Source organism: Sturnira hondurensis, unplaced genomic scaffold (genome assembly GCF_014824575.4).
Source record: "Sturnira hondurensis isolate 20B ecotype Veracruz unplaced genomic scaffold, ASM1482457v3 Scaffold0016663, whole genome shotgun sequence".
In the NCBI taxonomy this organism is placed as follows: domain Eukaryota; kingdom Metazoa; phylum Chordata; class Mammalia; order Chiroptera; family Phyllostomidae; genus Sturnira; species Sturnira hondurensis.
In genome coordinates, this window is record NW_028089294.1 from 5,320,291 (window position 1) to 5,341,102 (window position 20,812).

Below are 20,812 nucleotides of genomic sequence, written 5' to 3' on the forward strand. Positions count from 1 at the left end.
TAAGCACGTTTAAATGCCTGCCTTATATCAAACCTGTCACTATACCTTAACTACATGCCAATATTGTCAATATGCCCTTTTCCTCACTATCTCAAATTATACACAATTTTCAAGGCTCAGCTCAAATCCTGCCTCTTCCAGGAAGCCTTCTGAGATTTTCCATATGTTTCCCTTTTATGTGCTCCCAGCCAGGACACCCATTAAAAAACATCATTGTTCTGTGCTGTCCTGACCTGTGTTTCTCACCCAAGCAAGTCTCAGCTCCCTGAGAAAAGGGTCATCACCTTACTTACTTACTTTGCCTCACCGAGATTGTCTCCGCTAAGACACTCTTTGAAACTGGATTGAAGGCAACCAAAACCGGGTGTTCTTCCACTCACACTAGGGTCCAAACCACCTGGGTTTAAATAGAAGGGAAACAGCCTTCTCCTCCATGGCTATTGGTAGCATTCAGCACTCACTGAAGGGGAAAGAAGCAGATGAGGGAGAAGCACGTGGGTGGCTCTCCAGATAATATCAGCCCTCTGAGCAGTGGGACAAAAATCAGGCTGGTTATAACTTAGGGTGAGTAAGAGGAGCAGAATTATCCAAATAATTATGTAGATTGGGCCTTTGCTGACATGTGACACATTTTTTGTTTTTTTGGATACACTTAGGTTTTAAAGCAAATTTCCCCACCTCTGTATCAAATACATTTTGAGAGAAACTTGGGGGTGAACACCTTGTCCAGATATAATAAGATAAAAACAGAGTTTACATTTTTCTTCTACAACTGCCAGCATCCAGCCACCTGAGCTTCTTAACACACTGACTTTCATTATTTCCCTGTAGGAAAAGTTTGCAGGATGGGAATCGTTGTTTTTCCTCCTTTAAGCTCTGCCTGAGTAATCACAGGAGAGAGAATACCTAGCCCTCCACCACCCCCCCAACACTGACAGGACGCAGCGCCTTTTACTACTGAAAACTTGGATTCTGCGTGGGGTTTGCAAAATCTGTTAATGGCTTTTGGCAGAGATTTTTCTGGTTTGGAACTCCCTCCTTCCAATACCTGTTGTTTTGATACAGGTCTTACAAAGAAGCACCTTTCCTAGAAATTTTCCACCTTTTTAATGCAAATAGTCCCCTGAGCAGGCAGAACGCCCTGTGTCTGAGCTCAGACCGTCAGGCCTGAAGAACCTGTACTTGAGTTGGCTGGTAAATGCGCAGAATTTAACAAGCTCATGTAACTAACATTTCTTTTTTCCTGTTGGGCACTTTAAAAAACCTCCACACCTACCATAATTCATAAAAATCCTTCCTTGTAATTCCAAATGTTTCACCTCAGTGTCTGTAATATTTACTTGTTTCCCTTCCCAATTAGGGAGAGGAAATCTCCCTCGATTTTGAGAAGAAAAAGATCTTTCAAGTTTCTAAATGTAAGAGACTTGTCCAATGGGCGTTCAAAAATATATTTCTATATTCATTTACTCTGGTGTGAGAGCAGAATTGCTGTTTTTGCTCAAAGGAAAATGTTTTTAAATGACAAAAATCTACACGTGCGTGTTGCTAGAATTAACACCCTGATGTTTACTGCTTAGGCGGGATTTCCTACTGGGGGAATCCGCGTTGGGAGAAGTACTCTGTCTAGGGAGGACTTAAGGAAATTTTAATATCCAGACAAAAGCTCCCCACGCCCTCCCCCAGAGGAAAAACAATGGATAATTTGCATATGCACATGACACAAATTAAAGACAAAGGGACCCTCACAGACTGCGGCTACTTCCAAGTCTCTGCACTGTTTTTGCTTCCAATAAATGGCATAAAGTTGGATAACTAAAAATCGTGGTTCTGGGCCCTCTGGCCCATTCCCACTGTAGAATCTGTTTGCTCAATCAGAAATTACCCCCCAAGCTCCCCAAGAGCTTCTAGGCAGAAAGAACTATAGTTCCGAGGGAAAAAAATACGTATATACTTTGCCCTTTTTATTTTAATGGCCAAACAATGTAATGCTAGCTAAATAGAAATTCTTGTCTGTTAATAGGTTCCTTTAGTTTGTAATAAATAAGAATGCTAATGACTAAAATTTGTTATTTGGTATGCATTAGCTTTTGTGAGCTTTTCTTTATAGAGTCCTCATTGACATGCAATATGGCAAGCTTCCTTTGAAACATATTTATAAAATAACTACAGTATAATTAAACCAACAAAGCCATCTTTTAAGTAAGCTTAATAGCGTAGTTTTTTTTTCACCTCGGTAAAAATTTATTTTAAAAAGAAAAATAGTTATGCCTCAAGCCCACTGTATATTTTATTTTGTGTATCTAATATTTCCTTGCATCTACAATCTACGCATATCTAATTCTTTTTGACAACTGTGATTATTAATAAAGTGCTCGTGAAAGATGCTTCATAGCTTCTTCAGCGAGAATAATGTGGTTTTTTTGTTAATGGAAATTGTAACATATCTTGACAGATACAATATATAAGATATGTTTTTTCTTGATTGTTAATATTGCTGCGCCGAATACACAGGAGCAGATCAACAGATATGGCAGGTAATAATCAGAGTGGATGGTGTTTTATACAATGTAACTAAAAATATTTTAATAATATAAAAGCAGCAGATAAATAAAAGCTATTATGTTTAATTTTTGCCTTCGGCGTGCGCACAATTGCGGCCGCTGGTTGCCGCCGTTGCGGGCTTGTTTACAGCGGAGGAAGCTCCGAGCGCAGCTTTCGGCGCACAGGCGGTCCTGCGCTCTCACAGCCGAAGGGTCCTGCAAGCCGCCCCTTTAGTGCTCTCGGCGCTTCAGCGTCCCAGGGTCGCAGAGCCCGGCTGAATGCTAATTCGCAATACACAGCAGCTCAAGCTCACCAAGTTTTCCTGACTTTTGCAAATCGTTCCCCTCTCTTCCTGCGCCCCAGTTTTCCCAAAGGAAAAAAACCCGAAGGCAGCAGGCGGCGGGCCGGCCCCACTGGAGCAGGCTCCGGCTGCTTCTCCGCCTGCCCGAGCCTCTGCCCCTGGAGCCTCGCTCCCTTCTTCCCACACTCCGTCCGCGCCGCCCAGAGACTGCCAGGCCCCCACCCACCCCCTCGCGGAGAATAAACACAGTTGACATCACTGTTACAATCTTTATTTAAAACTGTTTCCAAGGTTACAAATTACCGTGCCTCGTATGCAACAGGTTCCTCTGAAGCGGTATCATTACAGATTAACTGTAATGTGTAGGATTAGAATAAAAGCATAAGGGATTAGGTAAAAGGGGGAAAGCTCGAGAAATAACGCCCGAGCACATCTCGACTTCGAGTCAGCCGGCAGGGGCCGTGTCGTAGCTCGGGGCTCGAGGCCGCGCTCGCCCAGCTCCTCGGCAGCTGGTCCCGGAGCGGTCAGGGGCGGCGGCGGCGGCGGCAGCGGCGCCCGCAGGGTCAGCGCGGCCGGAGGCTGCGGGCCGGGGCGTCTCGGGTGCCGAGAACTAGGGATGGGTCCCCGGGCGCGGGAAGGCGAGGGGCCAGGAGGCCGCAGGGGCAGAGGGCGCGGGCAGGCCTATGGTCCAGCTGCAGGACACGGTTGCACTGCCATGCGAAGCGCTGGGGATTCAGCGAAGGGACCAGCACGCCCACACGCCTGTCACCGGATTGCCTGGGAGTTGCTGACAACGCCGAGGTCTGATGGGGCCCCTCACTGCGTCCTGTAGCCGCACAGCGCCGCCACTCTCCTGCCAAGCTGGGGCTGGGGCCGGGGCCCCTCGCAGGCCGCCCGTCCCCTTCGAAGCCCAGGACTTGGGCCTTCGCCGCCCACCGAGGCCCTGCGCCCAATTAGGCCACCTCCCCGGCCAGCTGACCCCTGCCCCCAAATCCCAGAAGGGGCCCCAGAGCTCCTTCCCCGCTCACTCCGCTTCCTGCGGGGCCAGCGCTCCTGCACCAGCCTGGCCCGGAGGCCTGGAGCCGCTGACGTCGCCCCGAGGGCTGCTTGCGTGTCTGGGCGGAGGGCGCAGGGCTGGAAAAACAAACAAGGCCCGCACGAAAGCCTAGAGTGGGGGCTGGCTGGGGGCTGGAAGGAAACAGTGCGGCCAGAGCGCCGGACAAAGCCCGCTGGGGAGCCCGATCACCCCGCGATGACCCCAGGCCCGCCCCGCTGAGTGGCAGAGCCCCAGGCCCTCTCCTCCGAGCAGGCCGCACCGCTCCGCGGGCGCACGCCGAGGCTCCGGGTCCGGCTCTCCTTGGGCCTCGCAGGCCGACTCCCCGGCCCGCTTCGAAGGCGCGAAGCCTCACACTGCCCCCCGAGCCAAACGATCGTGGCTGAGGGGCACTCCACGCGGATGTCCTCCGTCAGGAAACCGGGTGGCTCTGGGGCGTGCTGGAGCCGCAGCTCTACCAGCGGCTCAGGAGGGGCGGGGCGGGCTCCCAAGTGGACGGAAGTGGGCGACCAACTTCGCGGCGACTCCTGTTTGGAAGAGAAGTGCCCCGGCTGAGGAGGTGGCGGGAGGGGACTGTTGCAAACAGCTGTTCCTCATACATATTTCATTACACAATCAGATAATGCGTCCCACCACCTTCTCAATTATTCACAGATAAACATTTTCAAGACGTTTTGACATCTGTCTTAGTGCCTGCTATTAATTTAGTAATCACTGTAGTTAAAAATGTATGGGATTTTTGCCGTCAGAATATCTCCTCTTGGGGGTGCGGGCCCTCCACTGGGCTGCGGCTGGAAGCCTGGGCCCTCCGGGAGGGAAGACACCTTTGCAGGTGAGGCGGCCTCTCCAGCGTTGGCACTGTTAACAGAAGGGACTGAAGGGGTGTGGCGGGTATCTGGCCATCTTATTTTACTGTTGAAGACGGGGGGGGGGGGGTCTCCTCCCCTTGCTCCAGCCAGCTCTGGACTCCGGAACACCTTTGCCCAATGCAGCGGAAATGGTTAGCTTCTTCTTCCTAGACGGGGAGTCTCTGCTCAGGAAGAGGAGAACAACTCTAGTTGGCTCGTTTGGGGCCAACAGAGAAAGAGAGAGGATGAGGGGAGAGAAACCACGCAGTCTCTAAGAAACCTAACAACTGTGCAAGAGGTGGTTTTGCCCTGAGCCTTGTGGCTTCTGCAGAGGTGACCAGGGCATTTAGGGAAGAGGGGGGGAAACTGCTCCATTATTGGGGTGATTACTTGGTAAGTTATATAAATGTCTAATCACTATTGTACACCTGAAACTAATATAATGTTTTATGTGAACCATAATTAAAAATTAAAAATTTGCTCCAGTGACTGTATTGAGGCATTTGGGGCCATGAGAAAATGAACCGCTTTTCTGCCTGAGTGATAACTGTTGCAAGATGCTGAGCTATGAATGCACAGTTTTATAAATCAGACAAGCAGAGTTCGAAGGGTCTTGTAGAATCAGTTGGTAACTACAGTAATAGCAAACGTCTCCAACTCTAAAATGCTGGTTGTTGTGTATTATTTGAAAAGCTCTAAATACACTACCCGAAGAGGGGAGAAACACCCCAGTAAAGGAGGTTACCTGTGTGCGCCCTGAGCCTGAGCTCTGGGAATGGAAGGTACACTTTGGGTTTAGGAGTCTGGTCTCCTTCCTCGTTTCTCTCTCTCAGATGCAGTCTCTCTTCCAAGTGTGTCAGCAGATGGACTCTCACTAAGGAAAAAGAGAACTCAAACCTGAGGACAAGAGAACAGTCTTGGAAGACACCGCCCTTCCAAGTAAGACTAATTGACTCTAAAGTTAGTTTTCCCTCTTTATTGTTCAGAACAGCTACAAGAACAAATTCTTGCCAAATTTGCCAAGAGTTCAGTGTATCAGGATGGGGTGCAGTGTCTGCCTCCAAAAGGGAAGAAATTCATGCTACTCTTATCTCACAACCCCTCCATTTCTAGGGCAACCACAAATGCTTGCACTGCCTGGCCATGCTTTCCAGATGGTTCGTCTCTTCCCTTCCTCTGCTCCTTGGAGGGTGCTCATCCAAGTTGCTGGCTCAGAAAGTCCTCTTTTTTTCTTTTCTTTTCCTTTCCTTTTCTCATCATTTTCTCTCTCTCTCTCTCTCTCTCTCCTCTCCCCTCTTTTTCTCTAAAAGATTTTCTAAACTTACCCTCTACTTTCAGAGAGAGAGAGAAAGACAGTTTGGGAGGGAGGAGAAGTGGAAGGGAGGGCTCCACCGCGTCCAGTGTGCCTGCATCTTCTGCTGGGAAACCGTAGTGGACACTGTCTGGAAGACTCACCCCGGAGACTGGGCAGGCAAACGGAAAACCACGCACTGAAACCACGAATGAGCTCGCGCGCTTCTTCGGCATTGGGACACAGTTGCTCCCCAGCCTGGTGGGGACAGTGAGCTCTGCCTAGGATGGGAGAGTAGGGGCTGAGAACTTCCCAATATCTGCCTCTCTCTCTCTCACACACATACACACAACAGCTTAATTTTTAAAAAACAATTCGGTTTGCTTTATAGTGTTCTTTTGCAGATTATTTGCTATGAAGGGGATTGGAATGGAAGTAAGGGCAAGGCGGTGTGGAGCTGAGAGCCAAGGTTCTTTCTGATGACTAAATTTAGGTTAGGAGGAGTGAAAGGGCAGAGAATAGGGCCCTCCCCCTTCCTGAACCGCTGGGGCTGAACATCCCCGTTAGGGTTTGGGAATCTCACAGCCTCTGCTCTCCACCCCATTCATTCTCTTTCGGAGGGCAGCCTCCTAGTAATAACAAATAATCCGGGTCAGAATGGATCTTTCCTGGATTGCCTTCTTCTGGGCGTCTCCAGCCCAGCTGAGAGGAAGGTGAAAGGGTCGCCTTCCTGGTGGATGAGGTGCTCTTTCTAGTCTCCAGGATTTGACCCGAAATCTTTCCCTCAGTCGGTTCAACAAAGTTTCCCCCTGAGGAGCCAGCCTCCCTCTAGCAGGAAGCCCTTGGCCTGGCGGCCTGCATCCTCCTCTGCCCACTCTCCCTGTGTGTGGCTTCCTGTACATCGGCCCCTGTGGATGGGGTCACTCCCGGGGGCCGCTGCAGCTTTTGTCTGCACCTGGACAACTGGGCGTGCATCCGAGCATTCTAATGATTCTGTCTCCGACTCTGCTGCTAGGGTTCTTCAGATCCTCTCTGGATGTAAACTTCGGAGTGTAAACTGCATGTACACTCCGTGTGCAACCAAGGGACATGAGCACGACCTCCTGGTCTGCAGGCTGAAGGGGAGACATGCAAGCGTGGGGCCTTGGTGAGGTGCGAGGTTAATCAGGCTTCCCGCCCCCAGGGCCCTACAGGCATGTTACACCTACAACTGCCCAGCTTCTTACTTTGCAGGAGGAGGGAGACCCTGAGACAAGCCTGTGCCACACTCACATCCACCAGGTGTCGAAACAGCCTGTGGGACCTCTCCCGGTTGATTTGGGACCAAATAGTCCAGGCCAAATGGGGGAGGGAGAAGTTGCGACACCACCTTGAGGCTGAAGAACGCGTCCCCGGCCACCAAACGGCCGCTTGAGACCCGAGAGCCTGGGGAAGGGGTAGGACCCTGCTGAAGAGGTCACAGCGCCTCGGTGGGAGGGGAGCGAGTGAGTAGGGACGAAACTGTCCTCCTCGGATTTCCCTGAGCAGTGTTACTGGGAACTGGGAACGGCCTGGGCCCGCCCCCTCGGCCCTTCCTCCCGCCCCCACCTGGGCGCGAGGAGCACAGCCGGATGCCGGGCCACCCCCAAGCACCTTGGGGCCACACCATCCCTTACAGCTCTTGGCGTGGCCTTGGGACCCGGAGCGGGGAGAGAAGGTACCAAGAAGGGTGGTCAGGGTCGTCCTGAGTTTCACGGTGTGTCTCCACCGAGGGCCACCTTTCCGCCTTCTCCGAGGTCAGCGGGAGCGCAGGCCGCTGCCTTGCGCGAGCGGCCGTGAGCGTGGGCACAGTCTTGCGGGCGGCTGGGAACGCTTGGGGGGGGAGGGTCTTGTGAGTTTCTGGAGTCCTGTAGGTGTGTTTTCTCAAGAGCGTGAGACAGCAAGATGCGGACTTGAGGCTAACTTCAGGTCAGTGTTTTCGTAAGAGTGTGTCGGTGTGTCGGTCTGTCTCTCCTGCTCATTCCCACAAAGTGCGGCCACCTCTCCCACACACAACATGCAGCCTTCCAGGTTCCGCCAAAGGGCCAAAGTCCGGGGACCCTGGGGCCTGGCAGGTGAGGCCCTTGATGGGCACCCTCCTGTTCTAATCCTAAGCCCAAGCTGCCCAGGTGCCCACTTCGGGGTCAAGCTAGAAAACCGACGTGGCAAAGGAGGACTGGAAAAGCTGCTTCACACCCAATTGAGGATGAAGTCCCAACCTCGGTGCGTCGTACCTACCTACAGCCCTGGCATCTCACTTCTGACCCCCCAGGGGATCCAGATTGGCGGTGGTGGGAGAGGGGAGGATGGAGGAGTTGGGTTGGTTCAGGATGGAGGTGGAGATGTAAAAATGGGAAAAAGAAACAAGACTGGGTGGGATGTGGGGTGGGGATGGACTTGGGGCAGCCTCGGATATCCACAGCTTTTGGCCCGCTTTGGAGAGATAGGTAGGGCTGTGCGTTACCACCCCCGCAGTCCCCCTCCCGCCACACACACACCGGAAAATAAAGCTAATGATGTAGTAATTTAGGAGGGGGTAAGGGGCTGGGCGACCGGAGGGAGGGCCGATCGGGAACTCGTGCCCCAAGAGCGAAGACAAACCGCTGGAGAGGTTCTGTCCGCTACTCAGGCTTCCCAACAGGTTAGCTAGACGGGGATCCACCCGGCCTCTCGAAGGAAAGTGGGGAGGAGTGGGGGGGGGCAGGCTGAGCGAGAAAGGGGGAGAGCCTCACAAGAGGACAGAGGGTGGGAGGAAGGAAAAGAGATAGGAGAAAAAACGCACTCCAGCGCGATTTAAAAGGAGACACACTTCCTAATGAATATTTATCCGCCTCTGCTCCCTGCTCCTGGCTTCCCCTACCTTGCCGCAGGTAAGATCTTCCCCGCGCCCCAGCCCTGAGGGTCCTCATCTCCCCCTAGTCATTCTCCAGGCACCGATGGCGGGCAGAAGGGTTCTTGGCAGCCGGAGAGCGGGGCGCAGGAGAGAGGCTCCCCTCCGGTTCGGCTTGGGCGCGGTAGCTTGCGACTCTGCACTGCTGCAGATCGCGTGCTTGGGCTCCTGGCGTGGGGTGGGTGTGAGTGTGTGTATAAGAGTGTGTGTGACAAAGAGGTTGCGCCCGCAAGCACGCACGCCTGTTTTCCGCGCGCTCTGAGGACATTTTACGACTTCACACTCGGACGCCCCGGATTTCTTGCCTTTGCCTTTCTCTGCTCCCTCGCCTCTTGCCCCTCGGCCTCCTCCACCCCACTCCTACCCCAGCTGCTGTGGCGCTCTCCAGTGGGCTATCGTAAAGCTAGTGCGGGCTCCCCAGGCGGGATCCTGGGTCTCTCATAAAAGAGGGTGTATATTGGGTTATATACACCGGGTTATATACACCCCACAAAGGCCGCCGGGTCAAGGTGTCTGCCGCCCCCTTCCTGTTGGCCACGTTCCTCCACCTCCCTCCTCACAACCGGAGGAACCAGGGCCCACCACTGAGTAAAGAGCGATAGGGACCCGCGGGTACTGGGTGAAGCTTTGCGGGCGTCGCGGGCCGGCTAAAACTGGGAGCCCGAAGACACCCAGGGTGAGGGCACCACTCACACACCCCAAAACTTCTTCTTCCTGCCTTCACCCGCGGGAGGAGCATAGGCAATACGGGCGGCCAGGGGACACTGGGAGGGAAAGGGAAAGAGGTCCGGGAGGGGCTGGCGAATTCTTAAATGGACTTACCCAGGCACCTGTTGAGACTCCATTTGGGATCGGTAGGTTCTGGAGCTGCGCGAAGTGGACACACAAAACCAAAAAAAGATGAAGTTGGAAAAGGAAAATTCTTTCTCTGGCCTTGCCCGGAGTGTCCAGTCAAGCTCGCAGTTCTGCGCTAGGGTCAGGCGTCTGCAGAGCCAAAAGCAACTTTCCCAGGTTCCTGGACACCCCAATGTCCCGCTAATCCCAGGCCTTCCCAGAGGCCGGGGACGGTGAGCGCGCGGAGTCGGCGCTCAGGGCCCAGCGCGGGCAGTTCTGCTTAACCCGGACAGGCTTTCTAAGCCCTGTTCAGAAGTCAAAAGCAGCAGCGCCGCCGTCTCTGTGCGGCTTTTCATGACGCAGTCGCTCCTTATTCTTGTGCCTCGCCCTCTCTGGTCGCCCCGGACAGAGCCCCGGGTGTTGGGCCGCTCCCTTCCCTGTAACTCTCCTTCGGGGTCATTGCGATACCAGCACCGGGCCATGAGCTTCTCCTGCCAGCAGTGTGGTTCTTAAAGAGCCGCACCCCCCTACCCCCGCCCTGCGCTCTCCCCCGACCCCCGCCTCCCACCCTTCTCCTCGGATCTAGCCCCCCACACCGACGCCCCGACCGTTGCCCGCGGACTCCTAGCCCCCTCCCCTTGCCTCCTCCCCTGAGCAGTTGGTAGGCCTGGCCTTGGGGCCGCAGAGCTGAGTTTTACCCTTTGCCTCAGGTCCCCTTTCTCTCCTCCAGCCTCACCCCACACTTCCCGGGTCCTGCCTTTGATTCACGGGAAGGACCGTGAATCAAGGCCCCATCATCGCCTGGCCCAGCACAGAGATGAGCCCCTACAGATCAGCAGTTTAGGCTTGAATAAGGGTGTCCCCGGGATGACAAACAGGGTGAGGCATGCCAATTGAGCTGGGGAGAGAGAGAAGAGGTCTCCCAGACCACACAGACTTAGAAGACTCTCCTGTCCCAGGGGCCTACCAGGCCTTTGGGCAGAGTGAGGGCTGGCTGGGTGACACTCATTTCTACAGGTTGGCTGTCCTGCAGTGGTGCCCCAAGGTTACCAACCAGGGCAGCCTGTTGTATGTCCGAGGCATTGGGGGCATGGACAGGAGGAGGACTTCCAGAAGGCCCAGAGTGTGGCTATGAGAGTAGACTGCTTCCTAAGCCCAGTGCATTAACCCCGCCCCCCCCAAAGTAACCCTTAAAAGCAGAAGAGCTGGGTGAGCAAGGAGGGACCTTGAGTGGCAACTGCCCAGGGAAAAGGGCATCCAGGAGAGAGGGGGCAGAGATGGAAGGAAGTCTGTTTCAGAGGACCATGGCACAACTCTAACAGGGTTCTTTATATTTCCTGGCCAACCAGTCGCCTGCTGCATTGATTAAAGGGAAAATAGTTGGTAGCTCTGGTCCCCCTTCCTTCCAGAGGGATCTGGCTCTTCCTTTCCCTCAGGCCTTTTCTTTAGCCCCAACCTCACACTAGCAGCTAGTGTACAGGCCAGGTCCTGCATGGGGTGGCGGCCCCCAGGCATTTCCTCCAGGCTTTCTAACAACTGGGAGCATGATTAAAGAGAGGTTCGAGAGAGCATTGCCTTCCCTTCCCTACTGCCACTGGCATCACATTTGACTGGGTCCCGGGTGGGGAGGGCAATGAGGGTTTGAGGCGGTGAGCATGCACATCCCTTCTCAAATCCAAGCCCTAGCACTCTGATTCTGGCTGTCATAAGGGGATCCCCGAGAAGAGGCCGGTGGCCTCTTGGGCAGTGGAAACCAAAGGAACTTGGAGAGCGGGGAGGATGGAAGGCTGACACTACCCGGGCATCTGCCTTCTGCCATGCCAGTATGAGGCCAGATGCATCTTTAAGGACCTGGGGTGACTAATTGGCTAGAAGCTGGCCATTTGGGGACAGGTTTGGCTGTGTACTGCCTGGGCTACAACCTGAGGCTGCAAAAATCCAACCCCCTGACCTGTAAGGCTCCCGCGCTCCACGTCTCCCACCTCTTTCTTGGGGCTGGGCCGTGTTTGTGCCCTCTCTCCTGGGCCTGGCAGTGGGAAGTGCAGTGGCCCAAGACGGAGCCAAACTCCTCCTGTTTGAGAATGTGGGAGGCGGAGGGGCCTTCTGCGGGCGGTGGGGCTCATTAGGCAGAGCGGGGTGCCGAGAGGTGCGCGCCGCCAGCCCTGGAGGCCGCCTTTGAGCCGTCGGGGCGGCTTCATTAAGCGGCGCTAACAAGGCATACAAATGCCGGCCCAGCAGCTTTCTTGCAGTGGCGGGGCCTTAGCAGGGCGCCAGGCTAATGAGGGTCACTCAAAAGGGCTGATCAAATATTCAAATTTCACCACACGCCGGGAACTTTTATGTGCGGAGAAAGTTGAGGCAACTGAGCTGTGTTTACTGTCCCGGGCCACAATTGCTTGGAGCGCGGGTCCCGGGCGGCTAAGGCGGGGGGCGGGGGTGCAGGGAGGGAGCAGTTGTTGTTGTTGTTGTTGTTTTTCAATCAAAGGAAAGTAATCGGGGTCCTTGAAGGGCTGCGCGGCCTCCCCGCCCGAGAGCTGCGCTCCTCCGCTCCCTCTTCCACCGCTAGCGCCTAGCGCCTCGGTTTGCAGCTTGCGGGGAGGCCCAGACCTCAGGCCCCCGGGCCAGCTCCCGCCTCCTGTCATCAAGGGGGCCGGAAGGGGCGTTGCCCCTCATGAGGAACTGGTCTCAACGCGCCTAGCGAGGCCGGGTGGGTGCAGCTGCCCCAGACCTCGGATCCTCTCCTCCCAGAGGCGTGCAGACCCCTTGTCTTCCCTGCTAACCCGAACCAAGGAGGGAGCGGGAGTCCCAAGCCCCTCTCCCGTGGGCGGTGTGAACGCTGGGATTGGGGCTGCCATTTGTAAGTAAATGTCCTGTAGGTCCTGGTAAAGGGAGACACTCTTGAGCCCCAAAGTCCTTTCTCCTCGAACCACCTGTGCGCTGTCCTTCCTATCGCCTGGGCCAGAACTGAGCAAGGACGAGAATGACAGTTCTGTGGCCTCGGCCTGTACAGGCGCTAAGTCCCAGATCTCGGAGTGTGAGCGGCCAGGCGGCGTGGGAGACCTACCCAGAGGCCCCGCAGGCTGACCTAGCCTTTCCGATCTCCCCGCTCTGAGACACCCGGGGTGCAGGCCTCCCCTACTCATTACCCCCACCAGGATTATCTCCGGCCCTCTCGCAGCCCAGATCCTCAGGGCACCCGAGCTGCCGGGAAGGCGGCCTGGGCCCCGGAAGCCGAGGTCCTTCTGCTTCTAACCCCCGCCCCAACGCGCAGAGCCCGGGAATTTGGGAGGAGAACTCCGGTGCTCCGCAGCTTCACCCGGACCCCGCGCCGCGCTCCTCCCCCCCCCCCCGCGTCACGGCACACGGGTCGGCACTCCTGGACCGAGACCCTGCCGTACGTGCGCCCCCAGATCCTCCCGGAGCCGGTCCAGCCTCCGGCACCGAGGACCGACCCGCCTTCCTCCCCAGCTCTTGGGACTTGCAACTTACGGGCTGCGGGCGGCGGGCGCGGTGCTTGGGGCCGAGGCGGAGAGGCGCGGGCGGCGGCGGGACTGCAAGGCGGGCTCCGCGGGCTGCGCGGCGCAGCTCTCGGCGGGGCGGCTCTGACAGTTCGGGCCACCCGTCCGCCCCGCCGCGCCCGGCCTTGTCCCGGAACACAAAGCTGCGCGCCCGGCCGCCTGGCTCCGCCCGGCTTTGCCCTCCGGAGCCGCGGCCGCTACCGGAGTCGGTCGGGTGCGGCGGGTCGGCGGGCGCCCCAGCTGAGGACCAGCCCCACTTGCCTCAGTTCTCCTGGCGTGGCGAGGGCGTTCCATCTCAGCGCTCCCGGCGGAGCCCGCGGCACCTGCTCAGCCGCCCTCCGGAGCCGAACGCTCTTCGGCGGGGAGAGGCCCCGTCCCCCCCACCCGGAGGCGGGGGTTTCGGGGAACGCGGAGGGAACTGGCTGGGTTCGCCCGCCCGCCCGGCGCCTGGGTCCTCGGCTCCAGGGGTTGCAGTTTCGGGGTCACGAGCTGCTTTCAAAAAGTTGAGCACAATATTCGGAAACCCACCCGTAGGAATTCTCCCCCACACGCGGCACAATACCCACTCCCCTCCCTCTTTCATTCCTTCCTCCCCCGCTTCCTCCTCCTGCCCCTTCCCCCTCCCACCCCTCAGCCTATAATCCTTCCCCTGCTAGAGAAAGGGGTCGGGAAGAAAGATGAAGTGTCTGTTTTTGTGTCCCAACCTTAGGGCTCCTTATGGGCCCGCAGGGAACGACCGCCCAGAGCCTCGCTGCTGAGCGGAAAATGACCCACGCCCTGGACGGGGATACATGGAGATCACCCCAAGTGGGGCTTGGCCGGGCTCCCCTTTAGGCGACGATTTCCCCGCCTCTGTCCTCAGGTTTAAAACCATCGCCCCTCGGCTGCCTCGGGCCCAGTGGGCCAGTGTCGACCCCCTCCCCTAGTCCAGAGCCTCCCTGCCGCGGAGCCTCCTGCGCAGCTTTCGCTACTGCAGCCGGGAGGCCTGGCGCTCTGGGAGTCAGGGCCTCGGGAGGGCCAGAGTCCGGGGGGTGGGGGGGTGGTGGTTAGGGGCTGGGACACTCACGGCCCAAGTCACGTTGGTTTTCCCATTTAAATTCTCTCTCCCTCTCTCTTCCCTCATTGAGATCTCCCAAGTGCCGGGGACTCGGCACCTCGCTCCCAGATCTGCATCGGAATGTAGAAAAGATCTTTTTAAAAAAGTTTTGAATTCCTCAATGATTTTTCTTCTGGAAAGGCAGCTTAGGATAATTATGTCAGCTTTATTGAGGGCAGATTAGTTGAAGTCTGGACGCTGCGTTTCAATACGCGTTGTACACGGGCCGACAATGTGGGCATTGTTGGCTACTGTGTGTGAACTCATTCAAAATATACACGTTTAAACACCAAACTGAGTCCTGTCTAAATATACACAGTGCTCAGAGGAAAGACGCCTCTGACCCCGACAAATCTGCGTAAATCACACTTCACAGTTACAGAAGCCTCACAAAGGGAGGCCCCGCTCAAGATGCTGATTACATCTTCTTAAAAGCGACATACCTTAGAATAAATACTCATGCCCGGTCTGCGGGCTGCGGCAACCGGAGGGAGGGAGGGCTCTCTCCATTCCATGGGCATTTGGGGGGTCTGTTTTAGGCTTGTGATGTTACTTGCCTTACAGAAATTCGACAGTTTATTTTTTTTCTTTGCAAGCAATTTTCAGGCCTAGACACTTCTTTGTGGCAGTGTCCAAAGTTTGAGTGCCCTTCTGCGGCTGGTAGACAGACCCAGAGCCCCTGGGGGGGGTGGGGGTGGGCAGGGGACAGGGCATGGGAGGCGGGCGGCTCCAGTCAGCTCCCAGGCTTCTCAGCTTTCGGGCCTCCTCCATAGCTCGTCGGGGAAGCAGCTGAAGTCTAGGAGGAAACAAAGAGGAGGGTTGCTTTTTAAGACAGAAAGAAGTGTACTGTTATTTCCCCCACTGCTTCAAAATTCAGGGCAATAGGGGAAATCAAGGCTCTCTGACTTGGAGATAGGGTAAAGAGAAGCCAGTTCCTGTGCGGAGGAAGTTGGGGTAAACGCCGCTGATAATCAGGACGGGGGAGGCCAGAGCGGCTTCCAGCATCCTGGCTTCTGGGCTCCGACTCCCAGGCACCAGATGCACCCCCCGCCCCGCCCCACCGAAACCCCAGGGCCTAGCAGCCTGCAGCACCAGGGTCAGCTCGGGCAGTGGGTCCCGTGATCTCATCTATCTTTCCTTCCTCGCCACTGTAGCGGTCACATAGGCAGAAAGAGGCAGCCGGGCTGCGCACCATGTCCCCTCGGCTGTCCCTCCGCCTCTCTTCTCGGGCTGGCCCTCGGCCTTCAAGCCGCCTGAGGAGCCCCTTACCTCCCAGCAAAATCCGCCCCCCGCCCCGTCTTAACTGCTCATCCCATTCAGTAACTCTATGCCCACAGCTTTTTCAATTTTTGGGTCAACTTCTTCGGGGAAGAGAGAAGGGAACTCAGACAACGAGAAAATCAGAGAGGGAGAGAAGAGAGAAGTGGGGGACGTGGTGAGATTAAGAGTTGAAAACATTAAAAAAATTTCTCTTCTCCCCCTCTCCCTCTTTTCCTCCTCTCCCGCTCCCCCCCCCCCCACCCACCCACCCACCCCCGACTCTGGCTAAGTGGTAAAACCGTCCTTACGTTCTCGGTATTGATTGGCAGGGCTGACAGTGATTGGCAGCGGTTGCCGTGGCAACGCCACAACGACACGCCGCAGACCAATAGAAAAGCGAAACAAAATGTTTCAATGCTGCACTCACTGTGGATTTAGGGGAGATATTATGAGGCTGTTGTCATTAGGGCGATTGCTGTGGAATCGCTGAATCTTGACTCGGCGGCGGTTGGCTCTCGCCCTGCTCCCGCTCTCCCTCTCCCTCCCCGTCTCGGGTGCGCCTTCTGCGCGCGCGCACCGGGCTGCTCTCCTTCCTCCCTCTCTATGTGGCTGCGCGGGTGTGTGTGTGTGTGGATGTGTGTGGGGTGTGGGTGTCCCTTACGCCCTTCCTCCTCCCCCTCCTCCCGCTGCCCCCTCCTTTCCTTCTCCTCCTCCCCCCTCTCCTCTCCCTCCTCCTGGTCCTCGGCGCCCCTCTCCTCCTCTTCCTCCCCTCTCTCTTCCTTTCCCTGAATTTTCTCCTCTCCTCTCAGGTCAGTCCATGGTATTCCGCTCCCCCCTAGACCTCTATTCCTCCCACTTCTTGTTGCCAAACTTCGCCGATTCTCACCACCGCTCCCTACTTCTGGCGAGTAGCGGCGGCGGGACCGGTGCGGGCGGCGGCGGCGGCGGCGGCGGCGCGGGCGGCGGCGGCGGGAACTGTGCGGGAGGCGGCGGTGCTGGCGGAGCAGGCGGCGGCGGCAGCGGCGGCGGCTCCAGGGCCCCCCCGGAAGAGTTGTCCATGTTCCAGCTGCCCACCCTCAACTTCTCGCCGGAGCAGGTGGCCAGCGTCTGCGAGACGCTGGAGGAGACGGGCGACATCGAGCGGCTGGGCCGCTTCCTCTGGTCGCTGCCCGTGGCCCCCGGGGCGTGCGAGGCCATCAACAAGCACGAGTCGATCCTGCGCGCGCGCGCCGTGGTCGCCTTCCACACGGGCAACTTCCGCGACCTCTATCACATCCTGGAGAACCACAAGTTCACCAAGGAGTCTCACGGCAAGCTGCAGGCCATGTGGCTCGAGGCGCACTACCAGGAAGCCGAGAAGCTGCGCGGCCGCCCGCTCGGCCCGGTGGACAAGTACCGCGTGCGCAAGAAGTTCCCGCTGCCGCGCACCATCTGGGACGGCGAGCAGAAGACGCACTGCTTCAAGGAGCGGACTCGGAGCCTGCTGCGGGAATGGTACCTGCAGGACCCCTACCCCAACCCCAGCAAGAAACGAGAACTGGCGCAGGCCACCGGCCTCACCCCCACACAAGTAGGCAACTGGTTTAAGAACCGGAGGCAGCGCGACCGCGCCGCGGCGGCCAAAAACAGGTCAGTGGCGGGGCCCCTCGGCCTGGCTACCGTCTTCGGGACCCGGGAGGGGGAGAAGGGTTGAAATGAGGGCGGGCGGATCAGGGTGCCAAGGGCTCCGGAGCTCGAGAGGAGCCACGACCCCCTGGCCAGTTGCAGAAAGTTTTCGATTGCCCAGGCGCGCTGAAGAGGAGGTGGGCTGTGGGTTTGCTGACTGCTTTGCCTGAAAGGGGCTTGCGTCAGGGTAAAGAGTGTATGTGTGAGACCCTGGGCACCCGCAGGCCCTGGGACCCGCCCCGGGGAGCCTTAGCCTCGCGCGGCAGCCGCACCACCTCTGCAGTCCGGTCTCGAGCTCGGGGCTCCTCGGGAGCCGACAGGCGGGGAAGGAGGGAAGGAAGGAAAGAGCTCCTTGCCCTCTGCTTCTTATTTTGCATTGCACAAACCGGGGGAGTGATCCACAAATGTCAGGGAGAGGAAACCGAACCTGAGTCCCTGCCACAAAGGGAGAATGCTGGCGGCCACCGTGCAGCGGGCCTACTTCCGAAGGCATTGCAAGGTGCCTGACCAGGAGCAGGAAAGCTGGGCCGGGATTGGAGAGGCCGTGTGTGTTCGCCCTCTTGCCCCGGCCGAGAAGCATCCCCTCGGCCCGCTGGAATGGAAAGTGGGCAGGAGCCGTCTTGCCGATGGCAAGTTGGCCACAGCGTCACGAAGTTGTGCTGAGCTTGACCATTCCTAAGAGTTGGCGCGGGAGGAAATAGGGAGAAAAATAACCAGAAGGAATGAAGGGGAAAGGAGAGAGAAAGGAATGGAGTGGAAAGGGAGAAGGGAGTAAATTGGTGAGAGCCCCGACAAGGAACTTGTTGTCCCCACCCGGCTGGGGTAGGTGCTGGGCCTCGGGTTCAGCAGGGAGTCGGGCCCCTGAGGCTGACAGCCGTGGGGGCCGCAGGCGGAGCGGGAGTTCCTGGAGATACTGTGTTCAGGTTCAGAGGGCCCAGACCCAAGCCTTCAGCCTTCTCACCTGCCTTTGGAGCCAAGTTTTCGCCTAACGAGGGGAGCACCCTGGTCCAGGGGAAGGCCTCTTTGTAGGGAGAGCTCAGAGACACTAGGTTCATGCAGCCGCTGCTTGGCCCCAGGAAAGGGGCAGCTGGAGACTGTTTTGCCCCCTCTCCCTACTTCTCACTCCCCTTTTCTCTCCTCTTTGCTCACTTTTCTGCTCTCAGCTTCCGTGTTTTCTATTCTCCCGGTTCCTGCGCTCTGCACAGGCAGCCGGAGAGCAAAGCCAGCCAGTCTTCCCCCCGATTGTGTTTGGGGAGCTGGGGCAGGAGCGTAGCGAGGCCGGACTGCTCTTAGGGCAGACGGCTTAATTTGAACAGTACCAGGGGGTGGGGAGGAAGAAACGCTCTGTCTGTCCCTCCCCAACAGCTGCCCTTTCGGGGCTCTGTGTCCTTAGCTGCGTTCGCCTAGGCCTCCCCAGGCGATCGGCCTCGCGTTCTACCTCTCTTTCGAGGCCAGCCCCTGTCTGGGAAGCCTTGGGAAGCTCCAGGGAGCCTCCGAGAGGGCAAATGCGTCAAAACCCAAGCAGGGGAGGTTCTTCCGTGCTACAGAAGCGGCCTGGTGCTTGAAAAAGGGAACGAGCGCTGAGAGTGGAGTCAGGGGCGAGAGCGAAGGGCGCGGAGTCGGGGAGGCCCGGGAGCAAGGGAGGCGGCAGGCCCTGTTCCCGCGGCGTGGGCTCCGGGACGTGGCTTGGAGGAGACGGGCGGCGCGGCCGCTGTGTCAGGGCAGGCGCCGCTCTCTGTCTCCTGCAGGCTCCAGCACCAGGCCATTGGACCCAGCGGCATGCGCTCGCTGGCCGAGCCCGGCTGCCCCACGCACGGCTCGGCAGAGTCGCCGTCCACGGCGGCCAGCCCCACCACCAGCGTGTCCAGCCTGACGGAGCGCGCGGACACCGGCACCTCCATCCTCTCGGTAACCTCCAGCGACTCGGAATGTGATGTATGATACCCAAGGCCGCCCGCCTCCCGCTCTGTCCCCTGCTCGTCCCCCTCCTCCTCCTCGACCTCTTCCTCTTCCTCCTCTTCCTCCTCCAGCCCCAGACCAAACCGGTATCAGGACACACAATCCAGCACACACGTACACGCACATTCCCACCCCCAGCCAAACATCTACAAAAACCAAGAAAAGTAAATTTAACGCAAAACAGTCAACAAACCCCCAACCATCTACCACCACGGCCACCCCAAAGGACCGCGACGCCAACAGCCACAGACGCTGATGTCGTGGGCGGAAAACGTAAACGAGGTGACAATTGTATACTTTCTAGGACAAGCACGGCTTCTCCTTTCGGTTCCCACGGACCCGGCACCCCGCCTGCATGACGATTTATTTGTATCTGGGAAAATATCCTCTCTAGTTTAAAACGATTTAAAGAGAATCGACTATACAAAAACCGACCACCACCACGATGACAAGACAACAAAAGCAAAACAGACAAAAAGAAAAAAATAAAACCACCATCCCCTTCGGAATTTGTTTAAAAAAAAAAACAAAACTCCTGGAGAGGGAAATAGCAAGTGTTTCTGGCCTTTTGTTGCTCTCTCTCTCTCTTTCCCCCTCTCTCTCTCTTTCTTTCTCTCTGTTTTTAAGTCCAAGTATTGGTCAAACAAGATGCAATTTTCTGTTTTTTGTTCAGCAGACAATCATTTTCTTCGTAAGCACCTTTTTCTCTCCACTCTGTCACTGCCTGTGTGGGTACTGGTTATAAATGTGGAAAAAGAATAGTTATGACTGTAACAGATTTTTATTTTTATTTCAAAATTTTATATGAATTATGTATATCTTAATGATCGGTCATTTTCCCAGTTTGTAATATATGTGTAGAAATTGCCTGTATATGATATTGCTTTTTCTCCTCTCCCTTTCTTTCTTTCTCTCTTCTCCCTCCTTCTTCCCACTCCCTGCTCACCTGTCTCCTTCCTTTTGGGGGCGGGGTTCCTCTCCCCCTCGGTGTTCCAGGCGTCCACTTGGCAGTTAAGGCGTGCTGGGGGGGCTAGGGTAAGATGAGGGACCCTGTGGCTAGCAAAAGCGGAGAGTGAGACCGTAGTATTCTTATGCAAAAGCTATTTCGAGTATTTCCTAGCTGCTTGGGAGATATCTCTCACTCCCCGTAGGGCGCTTTCACTGTTATCTTAACCGCGTGTTTATCTATATGTAAAAACTTTCTAAAGCAAATACAGTATTCTCCATTTTCTTATCACTCCTGGAGACTGGTGTTTTTGTCCGCCCTACTGCCCAAGCCCGGGGTGCCCAGCCCCACCGTCCCGTCCTTCCGCCGCAGCCCTGCCGCCAGACCCGGAGCGGAATTTTAAGGCTGGGTCTGAGCATTTTTCCCAGGGAAGGGAGGGGAGAACCTGGGAACAGGCCCTTCGGAAGAGAACCAAAGCCAAATCCTGGCGGAAAAGGCAGAGAGGGTGCCCGCTTCTTCAGTGCCAGCTGCCAGGCCCGGATCCCCAGGACCAGAACCGCAGCCTGCCATGGCCCTGGTGGGTCGCTGAGG

At 56.6% G+C, this 20,812-nt stretch overlaps 2 protein-coding genes and 1 long non-coding RNA gene across 4 annotated transcripts; 1 reads left to right on the forward strand and 2 right to left on the reverse strand.

Annotated features, from left to right (window-relative positions):
• Positions 1–3,097: 3,097 nt before the first annotated feature.
• On the reverse strand, positions 3,098–13,547 carry LOC119001237 (uncharacterized). The gene is made up of 6 exons (XM_037066515.1): positions 13,267–13,547; positions 9,766–9,810; positions 6,991–7,150; positions 6,070–6,316; positions 5,490–5,641; positions 3,098–4,754 (listed from the first exon to the last, which is right to left on the reverse strand). The coding sequence occupies exons 3-6, from the start codon at positions 7,124–7,126 to the stop codon at positions 4,642–4,644; spliced, it is 648 nt and encodes a 215-aa protein (XP_036922410.1). The 5' UTR covers positions 7,127–7,150; positions 9,766–9,810; positions 13,267–13,547; the 3' UTR covers positions 3,098–4,641.
• On the forward strand, positions 8,555–20,512 carry SIX3 (SIX homeobox 3). 2 transcript variants are annotated; one of them, XM_037066513.1, is made up of 4 exons: positions 8,555–8,923; positions 16,461–17,280; positions 19,065–19,224; positions 19,580–20,512. In XM_037066513.1, the coding sequence occupies exons 1-4, from the start codon at positions 8,869–8,871 to the stop codon at positions 19,667–19,669; spliced, it is 1,125 nt and encodes a 374-aa protein (XP_036922408.1). In that variant the 5' UTR covers positions 8,555–8,868; the 3' UTR covers positions 19,670–20,512. The 2 variants fall into 2 exon arrangements, with proteins under 2 accessions (XP_036922408.1, XP_036922409.1); XM_037066514.1 differs by lacking the exon at positions 19,580–20,512 and having other exon boundaries at positions 8,558–8,923; positions 19,065–19,444.
• On the reverse strand, positions 13,557–16,303 carry LOC119001238 (uncharacterized). The gene is made up of 3 exons (XR_005069523.1): positions 16,079–16,303; positions 14,835–15,187; positions 13,557–13,784 (listed from the first exon to the last, which is right to left on the reverse strand). It is a non-coding gene; the product is annotated as an uncharacterized LOC119001238 (long non-coding RNA).
• Positions 20,513–20,812: the final 300 nt, after the last annotated feature.